The sequence below is a fragment of the Coregonus lavaretus genome, assembly GCF_964263955.1.
Source record: "Coregonus lavaretus genome assembly, contig: HAP1_SCAFFOLD_2220, whole genome shotgun sequence".
Taxonomy (NCBI): domain Eukaryota; kingdom Metazoa; phylum Chordata; class Actinopteri; order Salmoniformes; family Salmonidae; genus Coregonus; species Coregonus lavaretus.
This window is the reverse complement of record NW_028156948.1, coordinates 45,994-72,229: the sequence shown is the minus strand read 5'-3', so window position 1 is coordinate 72,229 and position 26,236 is coordinate 45,994. Positions and strand designations below refer to the sequence as shown.

Here is a 26,236-nt window from a genome sequence, read left to right as displayed (position 1 = left end):
ATGTTAGTTACTAGTTAGCATGGAGCTAGCTAGCGCTTTGAGAGGGGACTGCTAGCTGACTGCTGCTTCCAGCTCCCTCCTCCACAGGTAGAGCCAGGCACAAAGACCCCCGCCACTCCAGCCAGACTCTCCCCCCTCAACGCTGAGCTCCCAAATCCAAACTGACAGCCATTGATGCCCAGAATACCTGACTGAGAGCAGAGGGGGGGAAACACTATCTAGGTGTAGCAGGCAAATCCTCTCTTGTTCCTCGGTTTCTAAAACGTGGCGCATGAGGCTGACTTTCTCAGCACTTTTTCTCCCCCCATCATTCTGTGTTGGTTTTCTCTCCTTTCTCTCCTTCTGTTATTGTGTCGTGAGACTCGGGCTTGGGTTTTAGCGAGCGCTAAACATTAGCTTGTGCTGCGTTTTCATTTGTGTGCCTCCTCTAAGGGTCCTGGCTCGCTAGCATTCGTTGTTGTGAATGTGGCGGTCCAAAAGGTTTCTAATGATAAACCATTCAGTGTGTTCATGCAGCAGTGGGGTAGTAGCTAAAAATTGATCGACGGAGACTTGCCGTTTTTGATTCAATAAGAAAAATAAAGAGCGGTGCCGGACCCAGGTGCACAACTTCAACTTCTGCTTGTGGTCAGCTTTACCGGTTACCCGATTCAGACCAGAGGTCTCTAGAGTTCAATTTCTCTCCATCACCTCATTAGAAACCAGTATTTCTGTCATCTTAGCTGATATTGTAGCCAACTACACTAGATTTTTGATTTTATAGGCGAAAGAAGTTACTTGATTAAAAAAAGTGTTGTGGGGATCCCTAGATGGTCAATCACAATTTTGTTTGAAATGTAGGTGAAGTGGGTGTGTGGAAGAGTTTGTTCTCCCTCTCCCATAAACTCTGCCAGGACAAAGAGCTGCAGTCAGTCGTGTGACTCACTCAATGTGGGGGTTTTCCACTGTGTCTGCCTGGGCTCGTACATGAGAAGTGCCGATTTACGTTATATATGTAACTAAAAAATGTGTGTGTGAGCACGCTTGCAGGTCTTGGTCAGGCTGGTGGGGGGTAGCCAGGCCTGCTGACAGTGGCACTTCAGTGGAATGTTTGCCCTTTTCTCAGCTCTTTGATGTGACCAGGTCCTGCTGTGATAATGAGGCCTGCACCCCGCCACAAGGTGAACATCCTGCACAGTGCCCTGGGCTCTGCCAAAACACGCTCCGACAACCTTCACACAACGCTCCGACAACCTCCACACAACTACCAGGCAAGGCACTAGAAGGCTTCAAAACATTGGCCCAGCATTGCCCCCCCCCCCCCCCATACACACAAACACCCACACACCCACAACACATCGCTCAAACAAACTTCACACAACCACAACACATCCCCCACTGAGCTTCAAAACATTGGCCCATCCCCCACACACAACCCAAACGCAACTTTCACAGAACTCAACCACCACTGAGCTTCAGAACATTGGCCCAACCCCCAATATAGCTGTAGTGAATCTTTTTAACCCATTTGACGGGGACTAGCATTTCTATAGTCCTTTTTAAGTGTTTCCCTATAGAGAGTTCTTGTTATAACTCAGTGCTTCTAATGGCCTAGTTTCCCAAAACACAAGGAAAGAACAGAGTTTCTACACTTTGAGAAAATGTTACCTGGGTCTTTTCATCAGAGCGGGCCTATTTCACACACATTATCCCAACTGGCACCTTCATGAGAGGAGAGTGTGAGCCAGTGTGATTGGTTTGCTTGGGGCAATACACTTGAAGCCAGAGGGTCAATGGTTTGGGTTATGAAACCCCCATTCAGCCTCTGTTGAATCCTCAATCTGAAAACTCAAGGATGTTGGGTAATACATCCTAATTCATCTGTGTCCTATTCAGAGCTTCTGTTGGTGATATGGAAAGATGACACTTAGCTGTAAATGGGGCCCCTTTTGTTTGCATATGCAGGCAGAGCAGGAGGGCTGTGGGGAGGTGGGTGGGTGGGGTGGGTACACATGGGAGTCTCTACTGTAGAATGTGTGTGTACATTAGTGTTTGTTTTGCAGGCTGTGTGTTCTTAGCGTTTCGCCCGTCGTGGCGTCTCGCTGCGCATTTAATGTACTGTGTTTGTGTGTTCTCCCGGTGGCGTTTGTTATTTAAGAGGGGTCTTATGATGAGTGACTGGTTCTTCACGTGTTAGATTTCCACAGTAATTCAGTCAACATCACCGTAGCATTGAAAATGGGATTTGGTCAATGCAAATAAATGTAAAGGGAGAAGTTTAAACTGAAAGGCAAAAAAAACTGGGTGTCAATGTTAATCTAAGGTTGTTCTAAATATGGATGGACACTTCTGAATAACTAGTTCAGGCAGCAATGAGCTGGCTTGAACTATTGGACTGACGCTATGAGATTGAGGACAGGGGAATGGGGGGGGGTTCCAGTTCATGGATGTACATTTCTCTCCAGGGCAGGCTTTCATTTCCTCCTCCACTCCTCTCTATCCCCTCGTTCGTTCACTCCTCCGCTCCCCTCGTACTTCTCATTACCCTGGGCGCGTGGCGCTCCCCCTTTCCCTCCCTCCCTCCATCCCTCGCTGGCGGCCTGGCTTTCTTCTCTTATTAATTGGGTTTCGTTACATTAAGCCCCCTGGCCTAAAGGCCATCCTGCCAATAAAACGTTCAATTTTTAACACTTCACTGAGAGCTGGGCTGGCTGACTGACTTCCTGGGGGTTCGAACCACTCTGGGAATGGTAATTGGTTATTTATTTAAACTTCACCCGGGTTGGTAGTGTGTTTTGGTGGAGAGGTAGTGGAGAGAGGAGAGTGGCGGTCCCTTTCTTTGTGGCCTATAAACAGAGAGAAACTGGGAGGGGGACGTTTTTGGAGGGGGTGTGTTTGGTCACCTTTGTTGTGCAAAGGTCTGGCATTATACACACACACGCAGAGCCACTGAGAGGAAACACCTGGCCAGACTATGTATGTCTCCATAGGGATTAAGTACGCCCCACACCCACAGTTCTCTCTATGTACCGTCTTTGTGTTCACAGCTTTTTACAGTAGCCCTGTACGGAGTCATCAGTGGCACTGTCTGAGAACAAGTGTTCAAACATGCTAGGAGAGCCAGGATCAGGGTTGGTTTTGCTGTCGTCTTAGTTGATCTCCCCCGTTTTCTACTTTCAGAATCCTTTTCTCTCAGCTGAGAGAGACTGATGAGAGAATTTCAGTAGAGGCTGAAGTGTCATGTTGAACTAGTCTACATGAATGTACTGTATGTATACACTGTGATTGTCCTCTCTACTGTATGTCTACACTGTGATTGTCCTCTCTACTGTATGTCTACACTGGGATTGTCCTCTCTACTGTATGTCTACACTGGGATTGTCCTCTCTACTGTATGTCTACACTGGGATTGTCCTCTCTACTGTATGTCTACACTGTGATTGTCCTCTCTACTGTATGTCTACACTGTGATTGTCCTCTCTACTGTATGTCTACACTGTGATTGTCCTCTCTACTGTATGTCTACACTGTGATTGTCCTCTCTACTGTATGTCTACACTGTGATTGTCCTCTCTACTGTATGTCTACACTGTGATTGTCCTCTCTACTGTATGTATACACTGTGATTGTCCTCTCTACTGTATGTCTACACTGTGATTGTCCTCTCTACTGTATGTCTACACTGTGATGGTCCTCTACTGTATGTCTACACTGTGATTGTCCTCTCTACTGTATGTCTACACTGTGATTGTCCTCTCTACTGTATGTCTACACTGTGATTGTCCTCTCTACTGTATGTCTACACTGTGATTGTCCTCTACTGTATGTCTACACTGTGATTGTCCTCTCTACTGTATGTCTACACTGTGATTGTTCTCTCTACTGTATGTATACACTGTGATTGTCCTCTCTACTGTATGTATACACTGTGATTGTCCTCTCTACTGTATGTATACACTGTGATTGTCCTCTCTACTGTATGTATACACTGTGATTGTCCTCTCTACTGTATGTCTACACTGTGATTGTCCTCTCTACTGTATGTCTACACTGTGATTGTCCTCTACTGTATGTCTACACTGTGATTGTCCTCTCTACTGTATGTATACACTGTGATTGTCCTCTCTACTGTATGTCTACACTGTGATTGTTCTCTAACATGCTAGTATGTTCTGACTGACTCATAGACAGACTGTGTGTAGCTTGTCATCAAACAGTCCCGCCTGAAACACAGACCGGCAGGTCACATGTGGTCAAGCAGGTGTGCAGCAATCCAGACATCAGAATAGCAGAGCGGGAATATGGGTGAAAACTCTCCAAGAAGAGTAATCGTCAAGCTGACCAGCACATTAACTTAACGTAGCAGGCGTAAAAGAAAGACCTGATTGGGGTCAGATGAAACCGGAAGCATCCGGTTTTCAGGCTTCGCCTCTTCTCTGCTTTCCCCCTAAAAACCGGATGCTTCCGGTTTCATCTGACCCGCTGAGGGTGCCAACACATTAACACATTCTGTTGTGTCTGCAGTTATACCTTTTTATCTCTCTCGGTTTCAGTATGTCTGTGTTTTTACAATGGTGTTTGTTCTTCACTGGTCGACCTTGTGGCAAGAGGTCACATCTTGCTGCTGTGATGGCACACTGGTATTTCACCTAATAGATATGGGAGTTTATCAAAATTGGATTTGTTTCTCTCTCTCTCTTCGATCTCTCTCTTCTTTCTCTCTCTCTGTGTGTGTTCAGGTGTGGCTGTTAAAGGGCCCTGGCTGCATAACAGAACAGCCAGAAGCTGAGGAAGGGCTTTTCAGTCGGCGGATTTAGCAGCATGGGGAATCATGGGAATCTGCCACTTTAGTCTCTCCGTCCCCGACTGTTTGTGGAAACGCCTCACGTGGTTCCGGCACACACTTGATTGTAGCTACGGGCACGCTGAGTCCTCATTGCATATAAATTACAGAAGTGGGAAGCGATTATTATAAACGTCCCCCTTTTTTCGTTTTCCCTCCCCCCTCACTCGGCAGGCGAGGGATAATGGAGTGGAGTACAAAAGGCAAGTGGTGACCGGGGAAGAAGAGTTAGAGATGCCAAGCAGGCAGTAGGGGAAGGGGGGGGGTTAGCCAACTGTCGACTAGCGCTGTACACTATGTAAGGGAAGGGGTGGCGATATTAGTGTTAGGCATTAGCAGTGTGCTTAAGGTTAGGTTTAAAATCAGATTTTATGACTTTTTGGCTGTCGCATAGTGACTACTGCAGAGCTGCCTCCTGAACCAGATTCTTGACAAAAAATGCTAACCTCCGTTTAAAAAGGCTTCTAAAGTTTGTTATTTCCACTTTAAAATGTCAGACTTGATTTATCCTTACTGAAAATGTATCAACCCCTACAAAAATGACAATTAAAAATTATAATCCACATAATAATTCACATTTCCTGTTGCTGCAGGATTCTTTTTCTGCTATGAGAAACTGATCAAATTAAGATGGGACATCTGAATACCCATGCAGGTATACACGCATGCATTCACAAGCACATACACAAAAATATGGACTTGGGTGCACAAACACACTGATTTGTACCAGCAGAAAGACTATGCTCCTCCACAGTGGTACCCATACTAGACCCTGACTCTGTGTGGAATACAACCTTAAATCTAACAGTAGTGGGGTCAGCCAGAAAAAGAACCGGACTGTATCCGACCACCCATCCATCCAACCGCCTTCACACAAGACACCAGTTTTCTTTACCCAAGCAACACCCCCCATTTTTGACACACACACACACACACACACACACACAGAGCAGCGCCCCAAGGCATTGAGCCTCCCTGTTCTCTTACAAAGCAAAGCGTTGGAGCTGGAGTTTCTCCTCTCAAGCACCGTAGCGCTCTGCCAGCTCCAGTTCCGCGCAATGAATTTCTCTTCAAACCACATCTAAGGCCGCTTGAAAAGGGCCGGCCAAGCCTGGTTATAAAATTCTCAAATGGAACGTTTATTTTCAAATCCGTGCCCTCTCTCTCTCTGTCTCTCTCTGTCTCTGTGTGTGAAATATGAATAGAAAAGAGAACCTAAGCCTATTATTTCTTCCCTGACAATAAAAAAGACCTCCAATATGGCCGCCAGCCGCTCCGCTGCCACAGTTTGAGCCATCGTCACGGGGATAAGAAGGGGCGATCAAATCGAGGCGACATTGCATGACCATCCACGGTCGTGGTCAAGTCGGAGCTGTGCAACCACTTTTTAAAAATCTATTCTTTGTAAACTTGGCATAAAGCAGGAAGTGATTTTAAAGGAAGGCGTGGCGCGGCTAGTCCATAAGAAACCACCTGGAGCTATTAAAGTTTTAAAATGGCAGCTCCTTCAGTGATGCCGGGTCACCTCGAATGACTTGGGTTTTCTGGGGGAACAGAAATACCCCTCCCTTCTCTTTGTGCAAGTCAACTCCCCCAAAACTCTCCTTGTCCATTTTAACATTGTGACAATTTAACATTTTATTTTGGCGTCTGTATACAGACATCTTGGTGCTGTGATTTAGGTAGAGGATGGTGCTGGTTAGTAGTGGAGCTATGGTTTAGGTAGAGGATGGTGCTGGTTAGTAGTGGAGCTATGGTTTAGGTAGAGGATGGTGCTGGCTAGTAGTGGGCTATGTTTTAGGTAGAGGATGGTGCTGGTTAGTAGTGGTACTATGGTTTAGGTAGAGGATGGTGCTGGCTAGTGGCTAGTAGTGGGCTATGTTTTAGGTAGAGGATGGTGCTGGCTAGTGGCTAGTAGTGGTGCTATGGTTTAGGTAGAGGATGGTGCTGGCTAGTGGCTAGTAGTGGAGCTATGGTTTAGGTAGAGGATGGTGCTGGCTAGTGGCTAGTAGTGGAGCTATGGTTTAGGTAGAGGATGGTGCTGGCTAGTGGCTAGTAGTGGGCTATGGTTTAGGTAGAGGATGGTGCTGGCTAGTGGCTAGTAGTGGGCTATGGTTTAGGTAGAGGATGGTGCTGGCTAGTAGTAGTGGTTCTTTGGTTTAGGTAGAGGATGGTGCTGGCTAGTAGTAGTGGTACTATGGTTTAGGTAGAGTATGGTGCTGGCTAGTAGTAGTGGTACTATGGTTTAGGTAGAGGATGGTGCTGGCTAGTAGTAGTGGTACTATGGTTTAGGTAGAGTATGGTAGTGGAGCTATTGTTTAGGTAGAGGATGCATGTGTGCCTCCTAGATTCAGTAAAAGCTGTGTCGGTCACAGAAGCCCTCAGGTTTCCCCTGGTGGATTTTGCCTTTAGCCTTAAGGACGGTACACAATGGAGGCACAGTTTATTAAGAAGTTGAGAGAAATGGGCTGTGACAGCTGCGACTGGGAGAGCACGAAAGAGGTCTTCTCCAACATGGTGGAGGCTAGGGCATTTCAAAAGCTCCTCGGCTTTCTCAGGTGCCAGAGAGTCGGTCAGCAATCGGGCCGTGTTGGTTTTTCTGCCATGGGATGGAGCTGGAGATATGGGGGGAAGTGGGTTTGTCTTTGTACCTGCATCTGACTGCATGCTTGTTAAATTGTCTCATTTTTATATATATGGTTTAGAATCCTCCCTTCTCTCTCCCTCTGTCGGAGAAGAGAACCCGAAGACTGGAGCGCTTAAATAAAAATCCTCCATCCAGGTTCTTATCTCGTTCCCACAGGGAAGCAAATGGGACCTGAAAGGCGTAATAATTAAGCGAAGAGGGGTGAGGATGGTATAATTTTAGCCCCAACTAGTATAGGCATGTCCCTGGCTGCTCCAGGCCCAAATCAGGCCCTCTATTAGGGAGTCCTCTCCAGTCCTCATCCTGGTGGGATAAAGTGCCATTAAAGCTATTTCCAGCACACAGATTATCCCCTGACCTTTGATTCTGGCTGACCTGGGTTCTCCTGGGACTTCAGGACTTTAGAGTCAGGGTTTAGGGACTAATTAGTTGCTATGAGTGAGCTAATTTTGTTTGTTTGAAGTTGGATTGAGATTATAATTTTTTTGTTGATGCTCACTCTGTTTTCGATCGGAACCCCTTTTTTGGGTGTTTTTCATCACTATGGAAATTAGTTCTGAAAATGTTGGACTATTTTGAGGCAAGATCCAACATTACGTAAGAGGTGGTTAAGCCAAATGCACTTGATATGTTCGATGCTGGAGAGTGTGTGTGTGTGTGTGTGAGCAAAAGAGAGAGGGCTGGAGACCTGGGAGTCTTGCTGCTTAACCAGGCTCCGGAATCTGACACTGATGAAGCCCCCCCCCCCCCCTTTTAGTAAGGTGTGCATAGCTGAGATCCTTGGCCAGGGTGCAGACCTAAACCCCTCCACCCCACCCTACTGCTAAACCCCTGGTTAGGACATTCCCAGATGGGGTAGGAGGAGAGGTGGTAGAGTGGTGCCAGTCTGTGAGGGTCCGGTCCGGCAACACAGGAAATTCCAGGGGGGTGGTGGACCTGCCACAAATTAGCTTGCTGAGAATGTCACCTTAGCATGAATCGCCTTGCTGCAAATGAAGCCAATGAAAGTCACCTAGTGCTGTTTATATATATATATATATATATATATATATATATATATATAATATATTTTATTTATTTATTTAGGGATATCATTTGCTAGCATTTTTTATATGTTGGGCAAGATTGGGTGTAGTCAAAATGTATAGGATGGGTTGATGGATGACTTTCAGATCAAGCGTATAGCCTTTTGAAATATCATGCTATACGTTTACCCATCATTCTTACACACACCAAAATAGATTGACAGTTTTTTCAGACAAAGCAGTATATCCTTTAGAAATGCTGTTTTGACTGTACAAGTCAAGCAGATCCAGGGCCAGTGCTGGGTGCTCTGATCGTGAATAGTAGATTTAGCATGGCTAAGCAGTACCATGTGTTCAGTGCTGTTGGAGCGTGTAAGCGGCTGGGGGTCTGGCCAGGGTGGAGGGGGTTGTGCAGGTCTCTGTGTCAGCCCAGAGGTGGGGGGTGGTAGGGAAGGGGGTGCTGTGGCCAGACCACTGCTGACGTGATTAACCCTGCCTTTTGGTTCTACCGCAGACGTCTCTAAGAGATCTCTCTCTCCTTCTCTTTCTTGTTCTCCTCTTTCAATTCAAGGGGCTTTATTGGCATGGGAAACATATGTTATTTCTCTCTCTCATCCTCCTTCCCTCTTTCTCTTGCCCTATCTTTTTCTCTCTATCACCCCTCCTCCATCCCTCATCCCTCCTTCTCCCCTCCTTCCCCCCGGCGCTGGCTCTGTAATGAACTCCTCTTATTCACCGGCTAATGACTGCCTTTGATCTCACCGTTAAGACCTCTGCTCTAACTCTACCCTGTGGGGCTCTCTCTTTCACTCTCCCCCTTCTTTCCTCCCCCCTCTGCCCTTAAGCAGGAAATAGGGGCAGTACTCACTGACCAAGGCTAAACAAAGTTTTGAGGTGTTGGGGAAAGGCTGGAAGGGGAGGACATTGAGACCTCCCTTGCAAGAAGGTGTTTTATTTTTTACTGCGCCATTAAAGCCCCCATGCAGTTTTATTTTATTTTACGTATGTCTAATAAATCTGTTTATTTCATGAAAATAACTCCATGCCACCTGAACAAAATATATTTGTAATAATTTATTTCCCTGAAATGCTCAGTCTGATTGTGTGGGCGTGTTGATACAAATGTAAATATATTTACATACACAACCCTGATTGGCGGATAGGATGGTCTAGACTCTAGAGCCTACCCCACTTACCCCTTCAAAGTAGGAGGATACATGCAGTGGGGAGAACAAGTATTTGATACACTGCCGATTTTGCAGGTTGTCCTACTTACAAAGCATGTAGAGGTCTGTAATTTTTATCATAGGTACACTTCAACTGTGAGAGACGGAATCTAAAACAAAAATCCAGAAAATCACATTGTATGATTTTTAAGTAATGAATTTGCATTTTATTGCATGACATAAGTATTTGATACATCAGAAAATAAGAACTTAATATTTGGTACAGAAACCTTTGTTTGCAATTACAGAGATCATACGTTTCCTGTAGGTCTTGACCAGGTTTGCACACACTGCAGCAGGGATTTTGGCCCACTCCTCCATACAGACCTTCTCCAGATCCTTCAGGTTTCGGGGCTGTCGCTGGGCAATACGGACTTTCAGCTCCCTCCAAAGATTTTCTATTCGGTTCAGGTCTGGAGACTGGCTAGGCCACTCCAGGACCTTGAGATGCTTCTTACGGAGCCACTCCTTAGTTGCCCTGGCTGTGTGTTTCGGGTCGTTGTCATGCTGGAAGACCCAGCCACGACCCATCTTCAATGCTCTTACTGAGGGAAGGAGGTTGTTGGCCAAGATCTCGCGATACATGGCCCCATCCATCCTCCCCTCAATACGGTGCAGTCGTCCTGTCCCCTTTGCAGAAAAGCATCCCCAAAGAATGATGTTTCCACCTCCATGCTTTACGGTTGGGATGGTGTTCTTGGGGTTGTACTCATCCTTCTTCTTCCTCCAAACACGGCGAGTGGAGTTTAGACCAAAAAGCTCTATTTTTGTCTCATCAGACCACATGACCTTCTCCCATTCCTCCTCTGGATCATCCAGATGGTCATTGGCAAACTTCAGACGGGCCTGGACATGCGCTGGCTTGAGCAGGGGGACCTTGTGTGCGCTGCAGGATTTTAATTCATGACGGCATAGTGTGTTACTAATGGTTTTCTTTGAGACTGTGGTCCCAGCTCTCTTCAGGTCATTGGCCAGGTCATTGGCCTGTGTAGTTCTGGGCTGATCCCTCACCTTCCTCATGATCATTGATGCCCCACGAGGTGAGATCTTGCATGGAGCCCCAGACCGAGGGTGATTGATCGTCATCTTGAACTTCTTCCATTTTCTAATAATTGTGCCAACAGTTGTTGCCTTCTCACCAAGCTGCTTGCCTATTGTCCTGTAGCCCATCCCAGCCTTGTGCAGGTCTACAATTTTATCCCTGATGTCCTTACACAGCTCTCTGGTCTTGGCCATTGTGGAGAGGTTGGAGTCTGTTTGATTGAGTGTGGACAGGTGTCTTTTATACAGGTAACGAGTTCAAACAGGTGCAGTTAATACAGGTAATGAGTGGAGAACAGGAGGGCTTCTTAAAGAAAAACTAACAGGTCTGTGAGCGCCGGAATTCTTACTGGTTGGTAGGTGATCAAATACTTATGTCAGGCAATAAAATGCAAATTAATTACTTAAAAATCATACAATGTGATTTTCTGGATTTTTGTTTTATATTCAGTCTCTCACAGTTGAAGTGTACCTATGATAAAAATTACAGACCTCTACATGCTTTGTAAGTAGGAAAACCTGCAAAATCGGCAGTGTATCAAATACTTGTTCTCCCCACTGTATGCATTGGTCCAGAATAATCAGATCGTGATGTCATGCTGTGGGCCAAAAACTCCATGCCACCTGAACAGGCTGAAATTACAGGTGTTTTTCCTCCCCTCCAAAATCTCTTACACTAAAAGGGCATTATAATTTTCACAATTTCAGAGTCTTATTTCGACCTCATGGAAATATAATTAAAAACAGGAAAATTGTGACTGCACCGGCTCTTTCATCTTACCAGCTCCTTTGTGTGTGTGCTACACAAATCCCCAAACGGCCGTACCCTTGTCATTTGAGAGAGGGCCGGGACTTGATTTAGCGCTGGAAAACTCTGGAAATGCTAGCTGCTAACTGACTTGAGGAAAGGTAATGTAATGCCTTATCTAATGTGCTTCTCTCTCTCCCCCCCCTCTCCAGTCCAATAAGGTTCCGGTGGTGCAGCCGTCGCATGCGGTCCATCCTCTCACCCCTCTCATCACGTATAGCGACGAACACTTCGCCCCGGGACCCCACTCCGGACACCACCCCCAGGATGTCAACCCCAAACAAGGTAGGCAATGCCCCGCTCCACTCAAATCACTAAACCAGTGGACATCATTAACCATGATAGTCCCACTAAGCACAAACCAGATTGGATGGCGTATCGCTGCAGAATGCTGTGGTAGACATGCTGGTTAAGTGTGCCTTGAATTCTAAATAAATCACAGACCGTGTCACCAGCAAAGCACCCCCACACCATAACACCTCCTCCATGCTTTACGGTGGTAACTACACATGCAGAGATAATCCGTTCACCCACACTGCATCTCACAAAGACACGGCGGTTGGAACCAAAAATCTCCAATTTGGACTCCATTGCTCGTGTTTCTTGGCCCAAGCAGGTCTCTTCTTATTGGTGTCCTTTAGTAGTGGTTTCTTTGCAGCAATTCAACCATGAAGGCCTGATTCACACAGTCCCCTCTGAACAGTTGATGGTGAGATGTGTCTGTTACTTGAACTCTGAAGCATTTATTTGGGCTGCAATTTCTGAGGCTGGTAACTCTAATGAACTTATCCTCTGCAGCAGAGGTAACTCTGGGTCTTCCATTCCTGTGGCGGTCCTCATGAGAGCCAGTTTCATCATAGCGCTTGATGGTTTTTGCAACTGCACTTGAAGAAACTTTCGAAGTTCTTGAAGTTTTCCGTATTGACTGACCTTCATGTCTTAAAGTAATGATGGACTGTCGTTTCTCTTTGCTTATTTGAGCTGTTCTTCCCATAATATGGACTTGGTCTTTTACCAAATAGGGATATCTTCTGTATACCCCCCCTACTTTGTCACAACACAACTGATTGGCTCAAACACATTAAGAAGGAAATAAATTCCACAAATTAACTTTTTAAGAAGGCACACCTGTTAATTGAAATGCATTCCAGGTGACTACCTCATGAAGCTGGTTGAGAGGATGCCAAGAGTGTGCAAAGCTGTCATCAAGGCAAAGGGTGGCTATTTGAAGAATCTCAAATATAACAACTATTTTGATTTGTTTAACACTTTGTTGGTTACTACATGATTCCATATGTGTTATTTCATAGTTTTGATGTCTTCACTATGATTCTACAATTAAAAAAATAGTAAAAATAAAGAAAAACCCTTGAATGAGTAACTAGGTGTTCTAAAACTTTTGACCGGTAGATGTCTCATGTTTTGAGGGAGCATGCAATTGGCATGCTGACTGCAGGAATGTCCACCAGAGCTGTTGCCAGAGAATTCAATGTTCATTTCTCTAGCATAAGTCGCCTCCAACGTCGTTTTAGAGAATTTGGCAGAACGTCCAACCAGCCTCACAATAGCAGACCACATCCGGCTTCTTCACCCGCGGGATCGTCTGAGACCAGCCACCCGAACGGCTGATGAAACTGTGGGTTTGCACAACCGAAGAATTGTCAGAAACCGTCTCAGAGAAGCTCATGCAGTTCCGCATTGGAACCAACTTCAGTGGGCAAATGCTCACCTTCGATGGCCACTGGCACGCTGGAGAAGTGTGCTCTTCACAGATGAATCCCGGTTCATCTGTATCGGGCAGATGGCAGACTACATGTATGGCGTCGTGTGGGCGAGCGGTTTGCTGACGTCAACGTGTGTGCCCCATGGTGGCGGTGGGGTTATGGTATGGACAGGCATAAGCTACGGACAACGAACACAGTTGCATTTTATCGATGGCAATTTGAATGCACAGAAATACTGTGACAAGATCCTGAGGCCCATTGTCGTGCCATTCAACCGCCGCCATCACCGCATGATGATGCATGGCCCCATATCGCAAGGATCTGTACACAATTCCTGGAAGCTGAAAATGTCCCAGTTCTTCCATGGCCTGCATACTCACCAGACATATCACCCAAAAGAGCATGTTCGGGATGCTCTGGATTGACGTGAATGACAGCGTGTTCCAGTTCCTGCCGATATCCAGCAACTTCACACAGCCATTGATGAGGACTGGGTGAACATTCCACAGGCTACAATCAACAGCCTGATCAACTCTATGCAAAGGAGAGGTGTCGAACTGCATGAGGCAAATGGGGGTCACACCAGATACTGACTAGTTTTCTGATCCATGCCCCTACTTTTTTTTTTAAGGTATCTGTGACCAACAAATGCATATCTGTATTCCCAGTCATGTGAAATCCATAGATTAGGGCCTAATGAATTTATTTCAATTGACTGATTTCCTAAAATGAACTGTAAATCAGTAAAATCTTTGAAATTGTTGCATATTGCGTTTTTTATATTTTTGTTCTGTGTAGTAAAGATATTCACATCACACTGTATTCATCACTACCCATCTCCACAAAGAGGCATGAAGCCAAAGCTATTCCTCTGAGGGAAATGTAACATAAGTTCACCCAACCACCTACACAAGGTGGTTAGGTGACGATCTGTCTCAGAGAAAGAAAACTAGAACACATTCCTCCACACGGCGTACTGCATCTCCCCACCTACCTGCATAAAGCAGACAGCTCCTCAGACAAGGCAAGGCAGTCGGCTTTACCGCACTGCTGAAAACCTCTTTCTCTCTTCATTTTCCTCCCTCCATTCGTCACCCTATATCTGACACTCTTTCTCTCGCTCTCTCTTTCTGTCTGTCTGGGTAAAAACGTCAAGGTAAAATCCCTGACAGGCGCTAGAGCACAAAGGCAGTTGGAAAGCCCAGGCACGGTCAGGGTGAGACTTTGGCAGAGGTTCATAGGCCTTGTACTGGTCTGGCCCCGGCCCTCCATATGCGCTCCCCTCCCCTCTTCTCCTCCCCTCTTCCTTCCGGCTGCAACGCAACAGCCCCCCCTCCTCCACTTAAAAGCAGGAGGCAGACCAGACAGGATGCGATGTGTGATGACGAGGCAGTTGAGTAAATAATCCAATATGGCCACCGTACACCAGATCCATCCAGACATCGTAGTGATCTTATGTACCTGTACACAGCAGGACAACTGAATAGGGGATTTAGTGGGAACTCACATTTGAAAGCCTACATTTGCTCCAGAAAGTCATTCACTTCCCTTGTAGCTACAGGATTTCTTTACAATAATGCTTTCCAGAGTGCTCAGTTTTTACATTTTGGTCCTCACTTACAGTCCTCATACATTTTGGTGTGAGTAGTCCCCAGGGATTGAGTATGAGTGTTGATGATAAACATAGCAGAGAATGGAGTTATATGAAGAAACCGCTGGAGGAGATCTGAGTTTAAATCGATCCACACACTCCCATAGCCTGGACTGGTCCATGTAGAAGAGATCTGCTAGATCAATTAGCTATAAATTAAGTCCCCTGGCATTTCCAGACCTAGATACTGTAAAAGAGCTAAAGATATGTAGGAAAGAGAGGGCAGTCTCTATCCATCTCTCTTTCTCTCGCTCTTTCTATCACACTTTTGCCTATTCGTTCTCTGTGTCTCTGTTATTTTATATATATATACAGTGGGGAAAATAAGTATTTAGTCAGCCACCAATTGTGCAAGTTCTCCCACTTAAAAAGATGCGAGAGGCCTGTAATTTTCATCATAGGTACACGTCAACTATGACAGACAAAATGAGAATTTTTTTTCCAGAAAATCACATTGTAGGATTTTTAATGAATTGATTTGCAAATTATGGTGGAAAATAAGTATTTGGTCAATAACAAAAGTTTCTCAATACTTTGTTATATACCCTTTGTTGGCAATGACACAGGTCAAACGTTTTCTGTAAGTCTTCACAAGGTTTTCACACACTATTGCTGGTATTTTGGCCCATTCCTCCATGCAGATCTCCTCTAGAGCAGTGATGTTTTGGGGCTGTCGCTGGGCAACACGGACTTTCAACTCCCTCCAAAGATTTTCTATGGGGTTGAGATCTGGAGACTGGCTAGGCCACTCCAGGACCTTGAAATGCTTCTTACGAAGCCACTCCTTCGTTGCCCGGGCGGTGTGTTTGGGATCATTGTCATGCTGAAAGACCCAGCCATGCTTCATCTTCAATGCCCTTGCTGATGGAAGGAGGTTTTCACTCAAAATCTCACGATACATGGCCCCATTCATTCTTTCCTTTACACGGATCAGTCGTCCTGGTCCCTTTGCAGAAAAACAGCCCCAAAGCATGATGTTTCCACCCCCATGCTTCACAGTAGGTATGGTGTTCTTTGGATGCAACTCAGCATTCTTTGTCCTCCAAACACGACGAGTTTAGTTTTTGCCAAAAAGTTATATTTTGGTTTCATCTGACCATATGATATTCTCCCAATCCTCTTCTGGATCATCCAAATGCACTCTAGCAAACTTCAGACGGGCCTGGACATGTACTGGCTTAAGCAGGGGGACACGTCTGCACTGCAGGATTTGAGTCCCTGGCGGCGTAGTGTGTTACTGATGGTAGGCTTTGTTACTTTGGTCCCAGCTCTCTGCAGGTCATTCACTAGGTCCCCCCGTGTGGTTCTGGGATTTTTGCTCACCGTTCTTGTGATCATTTGACCCCACGGGGTGAGATCTTGCATGGAGCCCCAGATCGAGGGAGATTATCAGTGGTCTTGTATGTCTTCCATTTCCTAATAATTGCTCCCACAGTTGATTTCTTCAAACCAAGCTGCTTACCTATTGCAGATTCAGTCTTCCCAGCCTGGTGCAGGTCTACAATTTTGTTTCTGGTGTCCTTTGACAGCTCTTTGGTCTTGGCAATAGTGGAGTTTGGAGTGTGACTGTTTGAGGTAATGGACAGGTGTCTTTTATACTGATAACAAGTTCAAACAGGTGCCATTAATACAGGTAACGAGTGGAGGACAGAGGAGCCTCTTAAAGAAGAAGTTACAGGTCTGTGAGAGCCAGAAATCTTGCTTGTTTGTAGGTGACCAAATACTTATTTTCCACCATAATTTGCAAATCAATTCATTAAAAATCCTACAATGTGATTTTCTGGATTTTTTTTTCTCAATTTGTCTGTCATAGTTGACGTGTACCTATGATGAAAATTACAGGCCTCTCTCATCTTTTTAAGTGGGAGAACTTGCACAATTGGTGGCTGACTAAATACTTATTTTCCCCACTGTATATATATATTTTTTTTTCATCAGCCACTCGGCTCGCTACACTCCATAGCGGGATCAGGACTTTGATCTTCTCATTAATCATTTAAAAAAATCATGGATGTTCTCATTATGGGCCCTAATAAGCTCTAATATGTGCCGGGCGGTAACGCCGGATCGAAGGTCGAACTCCAGAGCCCTTTGAACATGCAGATTTCAGACTTCACATTGTAATTTACAATGAAAAAATGAAACACTTAAAATATAATATTTTAATGAGATCATATATTGGAATACAAGGTATGTCTAGATTTGGATAAGGGTATGAAAATGTTTGAGGTAGTGTTTTCTGAGAAGCAAGGCTAGGAGGGTAAAATGGTGTGAAGCGTGTTGACGTGAGCGAGTAATTACACACCTTTTTAGTGCTTTGAGTTGGTGTTAACACTGAGCTCCCCTCCCTCCGTCTCCATCTCTCTCCCTTCCCTCCTGACTTTCCTATCCTTCTCACTTTCCCTCCACTCTTTGCTCCTTACATCCCCCATTCCTCTCTCTCTCTCACTCTCCCCTTCCTTTCACTCCCTCCCTTTCCTCCCCTCCCTCCCTAGTGCCCTACAGAGCACCCTGAGACTGGGGTGGTGAATAAGTGGGCTGGGGGTGCTGGAATCCAGCGTTGCTACAGTGGCTTTGGAGATAAGCCTCCTCTCTCTGCCCCTCTGAGGGAGTTAGACCCCTTTAGACTGCAGCCTGAGAAGAAAGAGGGAGGGGGATGGAGAGAAGGGGTGAGGGAGAAAAGCCTGGATCCATCTGGGATTAGGAGATGGTGTTAATCTGGAGGCACTTGCCTTTTCTTCTGTCTGTCTCTCTCTCTTCTGTCTCTGTCTCTCTTCTGTGTCTCTCTCCTCTGTGTCTGTCTCTCCTCTGTGTCTGTCTCTCCTCTGTCTCTGTCTCTCTTCTGTCTCTGTCTCTCTTCTGTCTCTGTCTCTCTTCTGTCTCTGTCTCTCCTCTCTGTCTGTCTCGCTCTGTCTCGCTCTGTCTCTCTCTGTGTGTGTGTGTGTGTATGTCACTGCAGGGCCTTCTACACGGGCCTACACAGCACACCTTCACTATAGCTCCCAGTCTGACATATCCATTTACTAGGGACCTTCATTTCCTTCACCCTCCCCTCCTCCCTCTCTCCGTCCCTCCATTCCAGTTTAACTTCTCTCCAGCCTCCACAACAAGCGGAGGGAGGCTGAGAGTCCTTGACCTTGAAGCCCAAGAGGCCTAGCGTTGATGAAGCGCGGGAGAGCTTAGCTGTGTTGAGGAGCCAGTGACAGTACAGAGCCCCAGTGAATGCTGTCTGCAGGGAGCGTTACAAGAAGCACAGAGACGGGCCTTAATGAACACTGATCCGCTTCTAGAGAGACGGACTGGAGGGCTACATGGGGGCAAATGCGAACCTTTCTGTGTATATTATTATAATAATACACACTTGGCACACCGCCACACACACGTACAGTTCATACACTGAATTCCAACACCGCATGGCACAGATGTCCTTGTCATGTCAGTGACATGCAGGATCAAACCATTCAAAGATGCTGGAATATCATTGGGTGGTTACCCTTCATTCACGGTTATATTATATGTTCTACCAAATAATGTACGGTATCAACAACAATATGGTAAAAACACTCTATGGAACAACGTTTCAACAACGTGTTATCTTCATGGTCGGGTCATTGAATGCATGTTCTGTTCCTTCTCATACAGGACAGTACCACTCATCCTGTCTCTCTACAGGCATGCAGCGCCATCACCCCGGGCCGGACATGACCAACTTCTACCCCCTCTCCCCTGGAGGAGTGGGACAGATCACGCCCCCACTGGGATGGTACGTTTAGGATGACACACACACAACCACCCATTCAACAAGTGAAGATTGAGACAAACTATATACAGTACTGTACATGTGGATCCATTGAGAAGGATGATCCTACAGACAGACAGGCACACAGAGGGGAAATCCAGGCCCTGGACTCTCTCATTAGGGCTGTGAACCACACTGGTTCTCTCTGTGCCCAGCACATGTCAAACAGGCCAGTCCATCAGACCGCCCCGTATGTGCTCTCGCATATTCATCTGTCTATTTAGCTGCTCAAAAGGCGCCCTGTGTCAGCGGCTCCCTCTGAGCTGCACTATGTTAGTAGCTCTCGTATGAGGCCTCACTCTGGATCTCTCTTTCCTTCTCATTTATCTTCCTCGCTCTCCCGCTCTCTCCCCCTTCTCTGGTTGGTATGTGTCTGGACAGTGCTGGTATAGACAGGAGAGGCTTTGGACCCAGATGATTTCCTCCTACCTCCCCTCTCCTGTATTTTTGTTGAATATCTATTAACTCTTATTTCACCTAGTGTGAGTATGTTGGGGAGAGAGAGGACGAGGTTCTAAAGTTAATGCATGGGTTCTTGTTCCAGGTTCTCACACCACATGGTCCCGGGTCCCCCAGGCCCTCACGCCACAGGGATCCCCCACCCGGCCATCGTCAACCCCCAGGTCAAACACGAGCCCCAGCACGACAACGACCTGATGCACATGTGAGTCCCCCAAACAGTGGCCCTTTCTGGGTCCGCTTCACACAGGGCCAGCCGTGAGTAGAGTGTAGATCAAACAAACACTCACGCCTCCCTCTCCCCTGTTACACTGAAAACACACGTTCCTACCAAAACACACCTCACTATTCTACTCCTCCTCATGGTATTAGCAGCACATTCAGAGTTCAGGATACTTCCAGGTATTTGGTGACTCAACCACATGTCCCAACAAAGCAGCAGTCCAACCTCCCCTCCCTCCTATCACCTTGATGTGAGTAGATAAGCAACAAGGGCCTCACAGAGCTGATAAGGGCCCCACCACGCATCATTTGGCCCCTGGCATCACAACATGCATACCAACAGACACAGACGCACACACCACACACAGACACACATCAAGGTCCTGTGCCACTGGGGCTACTAAGCGATTGGCAGTGTGTGTGCTGGGGGGGGAAAGGTTTGGTTGCCATTACTGGTGAAGTAATCGCTCTCTCCGCTTGAAAGCGCCAAGACTGTATGACTGTACATGATTAAAGACTCGTGGCGTCGCGGAAACCCCTTGCACGCACGCACCCTCGCTCCCAATTGGCTGAGGCGAAACAGACCCCTCGCCGTTTGTTCTCACACTCCAGGAGGCCCAGTTTCTCCATCGCAACCCTCTTTTTCTTTTTTTTTATCACCGCCGCTGTTCCCTCCTCCTTCTTTACCTCGCTCCCTTGTTCTTTTCTCGCCAATTGTTTTGCCAGGAAGCCTCAGCACCAGGACCAGAGGAAGGAGCAGGAGCCCAAGAGACCCCACATCAAGAAGCCGCTGAACGCCTTCATGCTGTACATGAAGGAGATGAGGGCCAACGTGGTGGCAGAGTGCACGCTCAAGGAGAGCGCCGCCATCAACCAGATCCTGGGACGGAGGGTACGTATGGTGAAGGGGAGAACCCATGTTTAGAGCACCCCCACCTGGGGTGGAGAACGGTTAACCACCCCCTGGTCTGAAACCTTTAGTGTGATGGTGATGGCCAGGGTAGTGTGCTAGGGGAATGGCCATAAGCCACCATTTTGGGTTCTTCTGTAAACCAAAACCACCTGAGAGCATCTCTCGTTCAGCTAGAGGGCTTCCAGATCATAGAAATGGAATCCATAGAGCGGGTCTCCCCATGCAAATCATGGAGAGTGTAATGATGTGGTGTAATAATGTTAGATGGTGTACTGTTTTATCTTTTGTTTTATATGTAATGTAGGTGCCTTAATGTGTTTGGACCCCAGGAAGAGTAGCTGCTGCCTTGACAACAGCTAATGGGGATCCCTAATAAATACATATACAAATGATGGCATAATGGGTTGACTGGTTAGAGGTTCCAAGCCCTTTCTATGGATTCTCTTTCTATGTTTGAGATCTTCCTTCAACTCTTCTACATCAAGGTCCTTCAAGGGACTAATCATGATGACCATCTCTTTGTCCGAACCTGTTACTTTCCCTCATCAGGCGGATCCACTTTCTGCCTGACTGACTAGCGGACGTTTTAACCAAATTGACTTTTTATAAAAACTTGCCGTAGATAATAATAGTGTGGTTTGGAAATGACAAAATGTGTTCCTTTTTGAGAATTGGGGTAGAAGAAAGAAACTGAATGAGAAAGAGACCGCTAGAACATGTTTAAAACCTTAACAGAAAGCCTTTTTGGTTGGGGCAGCCAGCCACAGCAAAGCTCCGTTTGCGGCCTTTGTTCAGTAATTGCCCGCTGACATAGTTTGAAGCAAAAGCGCCACTAAATTGGAACCAGTGTTTTGATATGAAATCAAAGTATTTTTTTTTCTCTCTTGCCCATATGTTAATCTGTTCATCATGTTTGCCCTTTTTTATAAAAAAAATTTACCAAACGTTTGTACGTTTTATAAAGGAATAGTTTTTCTGCACCAAAACAATAGCACCCGTGTCTTTGGAGGGGACATGAAAGTGCATACCAGTAATTGACTGTGTGCTGTTGTACCTTTTTTTTCTCTCTCCTTGTTTTGTAACCTCCCTCCATGTACTGAAACAGTGGCATGCTTTATCCAGAGAAGAGCAAGCTAAGTATTACGAATTAGCCCGCAAGGAACGGCAGCTCCACATGCAGCTCTACCCAGGCTGGTCTGCCAGAGATAATTATGTAAGTATCATACGGAAACAGATTGGCAGCGGAGAGGTGTGTGTGTGTGTGTGTGTGTGTGTGTGTGTGATTTGTCAACTGTGATTTTATTTTTCTGACCGGGGTTCAAATAATATTTGAAATTTTTCAATTACTTTTGAGTGTTTGTTTGAGTCTGCCTGACGTGCCAGATGAGCAGGGTTTGCACTTTTGGGGCTGTTCCATTGGTCACATTTAGCCAGTCAAGCTTGATCAGGCACCACTAAAATATTTCAAGTATTTCAAATATGATTTGTACCCAGGCCTGTTCAGTTTTGATGTAGGCTAATTGTTGTTTATGAATTTCAGGACAGTAGCTAGTATTCTTTGTTAGCTTTATTAACACAATGCTAGCTACAACATTCTAATAAACATTAGCCGTTTCCATGATAATGGTGTCCATTTTTAGCTGCTATGCTACAGCCTAATGTGTAATTCATAGCACTCTAATTCCATGCTATTATTACCAGCACAATGGATTGTAGTATGAGACACTGAGAATAGTGGCCTGTGATGGTGCTGCCAGTCTTTGATGTTCCGTATCAACATGGAAGCCTTGGATATGTAAACAGAGTTGATGCCCCTGCCAGGAGCGTAGACACTTAGAGTGACGAGTAGATTGCTGTGTGATTTTCAGATGGCACAGCAACAAGGGGTGTGTGGGTGTGTGTGTCAGGGCACCTGTTATGTTAGTGTCCTGTTCATCTGTGTGTGTCTGTTCCGTGTGTGTGTGAGACCGTTCCGTGTATGTGACTGTATGCTAGCGCCTGCCGTTGTTAAAAAGTGTGGCTCCAGCACTCACTTTCACTCCACCACCACAGGGGCTCTTTGTAGTGGTCATCTGCCTCCTCTCTGGACAGCCCCGCACAGCACCTCTCACCTTCTGCCTCCGTCGCCCCGCCGCCACCACACCATGCTGGGGGAAACACTGCAGGACAGGACGGTATAGGGCAGGACAATCCAGTACAACACAGTACAGACTTTAGTCTCCTTCCATGTCAACTCCTAGCCCTTACCCTATTGGTGTTGACAGATCTGATAGGCTAAAGCAATAAGCCAGGAAGTAGAGGATGACCTCATGGTCTGATGGCCTCTACCACTGTATGTGTCTCATAGAGAGAAGCTTTGCTCGCACACGTCCATTCCATCATAACACACACTTAACACCAAGCACCCCTCCAACATAAACTAAGCCCTTCATAGTACTGTACCACACACACACACACACACACTGTCGTAACTACTGTACACATCACCTGCCCCCCTCCCCCTCCCTCCCTCTCTCCTCTCTCTGTCTGCCACAGCGGTGTGAGAGGAACCCAGATTAGCTCATCATAAATAAGTGGATTAGTAGACTTTGCAGCAGGAAACCAAAGTGCTGCTCATATTTGACTAGAATGACTGTTACGCCACTATCTCTACCTATAGTCCCCCTCCCTAGGGGATTTGGCTATAAGCTATAAATCCATACACACTTACTCACAGTGGAGCTCAGTGATCAGTGCTCACTGGAGGGGGGTTGACTGACGCTCTCCATGGTAATCAGTCGAGGACCAGCTCTCCCAAGTAATATTTAGCATTTTTTATGTTTTAATTACATATTGATGTTTGGTACTAGGAGACTGAAAAAGACTACATACGCTGCTGTTGCTTCTACACTTGAAGTCTTTATATAAGTATGGTGATGGATGTTGTTTTGTTCATGATAGGTTGTTAGAGAACACACACTGATACAGGTGAGGAGAAGACAGCCAAGTTTGCTACCTGCTCCGATTGGAAGGCAAGGATGGGGTTCAAAACCTAACATTCTGGAATGGATCCTACCAAACATGTCTATGTTAATAGTTTGTTAGAGAGCACACTATACTGAAGCCAGGTGCGGAGAGGACAGAGACAGCCAGCTCTCATAGGCAGGGAGTAAAGATGGTCAGCCCCTCTGACCAATCCCAGCGTGGTGATTGGCTGCAGGCCCAGAGAGCGAGGGGTGCTGGTTGGCTGCCCGGCGGGGGATGAGTGAACAGGGCAAACGGCAGCAGGACTAAGCGTGGTGGAGGGAGGGTGAGTGCTGGAGCCACACTTTAAGCGTTCACCTCGATATTTTCTAGGGAAAGAAGAAGAAGCGGAAGAGGGAGAAGATCCAGGAACCGGCTGCAGGTAACCAACCCCTTCCCCTTTCCCTTCCTCTCTTTCCCCTCTTTCTCTCCCCCTCTCTCTCCCCCTCTCTTTTCCTCTCGATTTGTTGTTCTGTGAGATGATGAGTGTTCAGTTTGTCCTTTACAAACTCTCCATGCGGTCTCTCTTGTGTCCGTCTCTCACACTAGCCTAAGTCATTTTAACACATACATGCACCACAAGCAATAAAAGGTCTTGTCACTCTGAAACAGGCCCCTGTAATGCTGACATAATCAGAACCAGGTGTTGTGCCATGCTTGTCACACAGTATTGGGAAAGCTATAGCCGCATTTCCCTAGAAATAACCAATCAAGAGGCCCCACTTTGACCATGTGGCTAGTTTCACCTGGATTATGCATGAAACGTTTCAGCCCCGTCCACCCATAACCACCCTTCCCCTCCTCCTCCCTCTCCAGACCCCCATAGAACTCCATTCGACCCCTCCGCCCTCACTAGAGTGGGCTTTCAGAACCACCATGCAGGTACCAGTGTCACTCAACCTGCACCTCTCCTTTGTACTCCATCCCTCTCTCCTTTCTCCATCCCTCTCTCTCACCCCCCCCCCCCCCTTCCCTCTCCACTCCACCTACTTTGGGATTAGTCTGTAAATGCTGGTTGATTTAACTGCTCTCTGTGCTTTGCACTTTATTGGTCTAGCTGCTGTATGTCTCTACCACCGTGCTCTTAGCTTAAAGCTCTGTGTAAACACTGCACCGTTGTGTAGGAACCTATAGGGGGGGAAATATATATTTAGAAATCATGTAGACCACGTGCTATATTACCATTTAGATGCCTATTATCAATTTGCTTCTACATCTGCATTGCTTGCTGTTTGGGGTTTTAGGCTGGGTTTCTGTATAAGCATTTGGTGACATCTGCTGATGTAAAAAGGGCTTTATAAATACATTTGATTGAATTTCTGCTTTAGTTTGTGGTGAGGCGTTCCATTAGCCCAGTTGGCTCTCTTTTCCTCAGCTGGACATGCCTTATGTAAAGACAAACATGTTAAAAGATGCCATTTTCTGCAGGTACAGGCCAGAGAATGAAAACGGCGTACATCTGAGCATAAATGGTAAGACAACCCCCCCCCCCACCTCCTCTCCAGTCATGCCTGTCTGGTCTGGTAGTATGTATCAAGCCTTGTATACTGTTCACAGACTAATCCTAAAGGGTCCACCCTAAACTCACCATGGTCATTGTGTCAATCAGTGGAGGCTGCTGAGGGGAGGACGGCTCATAATAATGGCTGGAACGGAGTGAATGGAATGGCTTCAAACCATGTGTTTGATGTATTTGATACCAGTACACTTATTCCGCTCCAGCCATTACCACCAGCCGGTCCTCCCTAATTAAGGTGCCACCAACCTCCTGTGGTGTCAATGGTGTTAAGTCTCAAGGAGTGAGATGTGTGTGATTGTGTTCTGGGTGTATATTGACCTGGGCACTCCAATGGCAGTCTTTTGTCTGGTTAGTGAGATGATCATCTGAATCCACTGTGTGAATGTTGCAGTGCATGGCTGAGAAATTGTTGTTGAGTCCTTTCTTAAATTCAAACTGATGCCCTTTATTAGATGTAACTCAAACACGAAAATGGACAAAGTGCTCTGCATTATCTAAAACGTTAAAAAACGCAGCTTTTTTTTCCTAGTCTGACGTCTTCATAGCAGCAGATATTCCTGGAGGAGTGGGAGGTTCCGTCCCAAATGGCACCCTATTCCCTACATAGTGCACTACTTTTAACCATACCCCTATGGGCACTGGTCAAAAGTAGTGCACTATATGGAATAGGCTTCCATTTGGGACGCATACAGCCTAGGCCCAGATGGTCTGCATGTTTTCTGTTCTACCAACACTGAATGGAGACTAGACCTTCCAGACTACATCTGGGATCAGAAGGCTATGAAACACCACGCTCCACTAGAACACTGTCAAATCACATAGTTTGATAGAGATTTGTTGGCGGTTTGGTGTGAAGTGTGGATGGTCCTGCTGTGCTGTACGAGCACTATAACACACAAAGCACGACGTAATCAGTCAAATGTTCTGGGGTTTATTTGGTTGGGGTTGTTCTTTGTGAAAAGGTAAGTTGTGACAAGCGACAGTAACAGACAAACATGTAGGGCTCTTGTACCAAAGTGTCACCAAGTTTTGAAAGGGGTGAAATGAGTGCATGCACTCCATTAGATCTTTCTACCATTAGATATCTCTCTCTCGGTCTGAGGTTAGTCTTATAGCATCCTGCTGTGCACATTTTTATAGCATCCTCTCTCTCTCAATTCAATTTAAGGGCTTTATTGGCATGGGAAATGTATGTTAACATTGCCAAAGCAAGTGAAGTAGATAGTAAACAAAAGTGAAATAAACAATAAATATTTACAGTAAACATTACACTCAGAAGTTCCAAAAGAAGAAAGACATTTCAAATTTCATAGTATGTATACAGTGAGGGGAAAAAAGTATTTGATCCCCTGCTGATTTTGTATGTTTGCCCACTGA

General features: G+C 46.1%; 1 protein-coding gene across 1 annotated transcript in view; it reads left to right on the top strand.

Annotated features, from left to right (window-relative positions):
- LOC311119553 (lymphoid enhancer-binding factor 1-like) overlaps positions 1-24,803 on the top strand; it is a gene marked incomplete at both ends in the record, with an annotated part of 37,904 nt that extends 13,101 nt beyond the window's left edge. Inside the window, 8 exons of the mRNA XM_084194231.1 lie at positions 11,722-11,854; positions 18,587-18,707; positions 19,288-19,407; positions 20,151-20,316; positions 21,443-21,550; positions 23,674-23,722; positions 24,157-24,222; positions 24,769-24,803. Coding sequence (XP_084050357.1) covers positions 11,722-11,854; positions 18,587-18,707; positions 19,288-19,407; positions 20,151-20,316; positions 21,443-21,550; positions 23,674-23,722; positions 24,157-24,222; positions 24,769-24,803 — 798 coding nt within the window. The remainder of the gene's footprint in view (positions 1-11,721; positions 11,855-18,586; positions 18,708-19,287; positions 19,408-20,150; positions 20,317-21,442; positions 21,551-23,673; positions 23,723-24,156; positions 24,223-24,768) is intronic.
- Between the last annotated feature and the right edge of the window lie 1,433 nt (positions 24,804-26,236).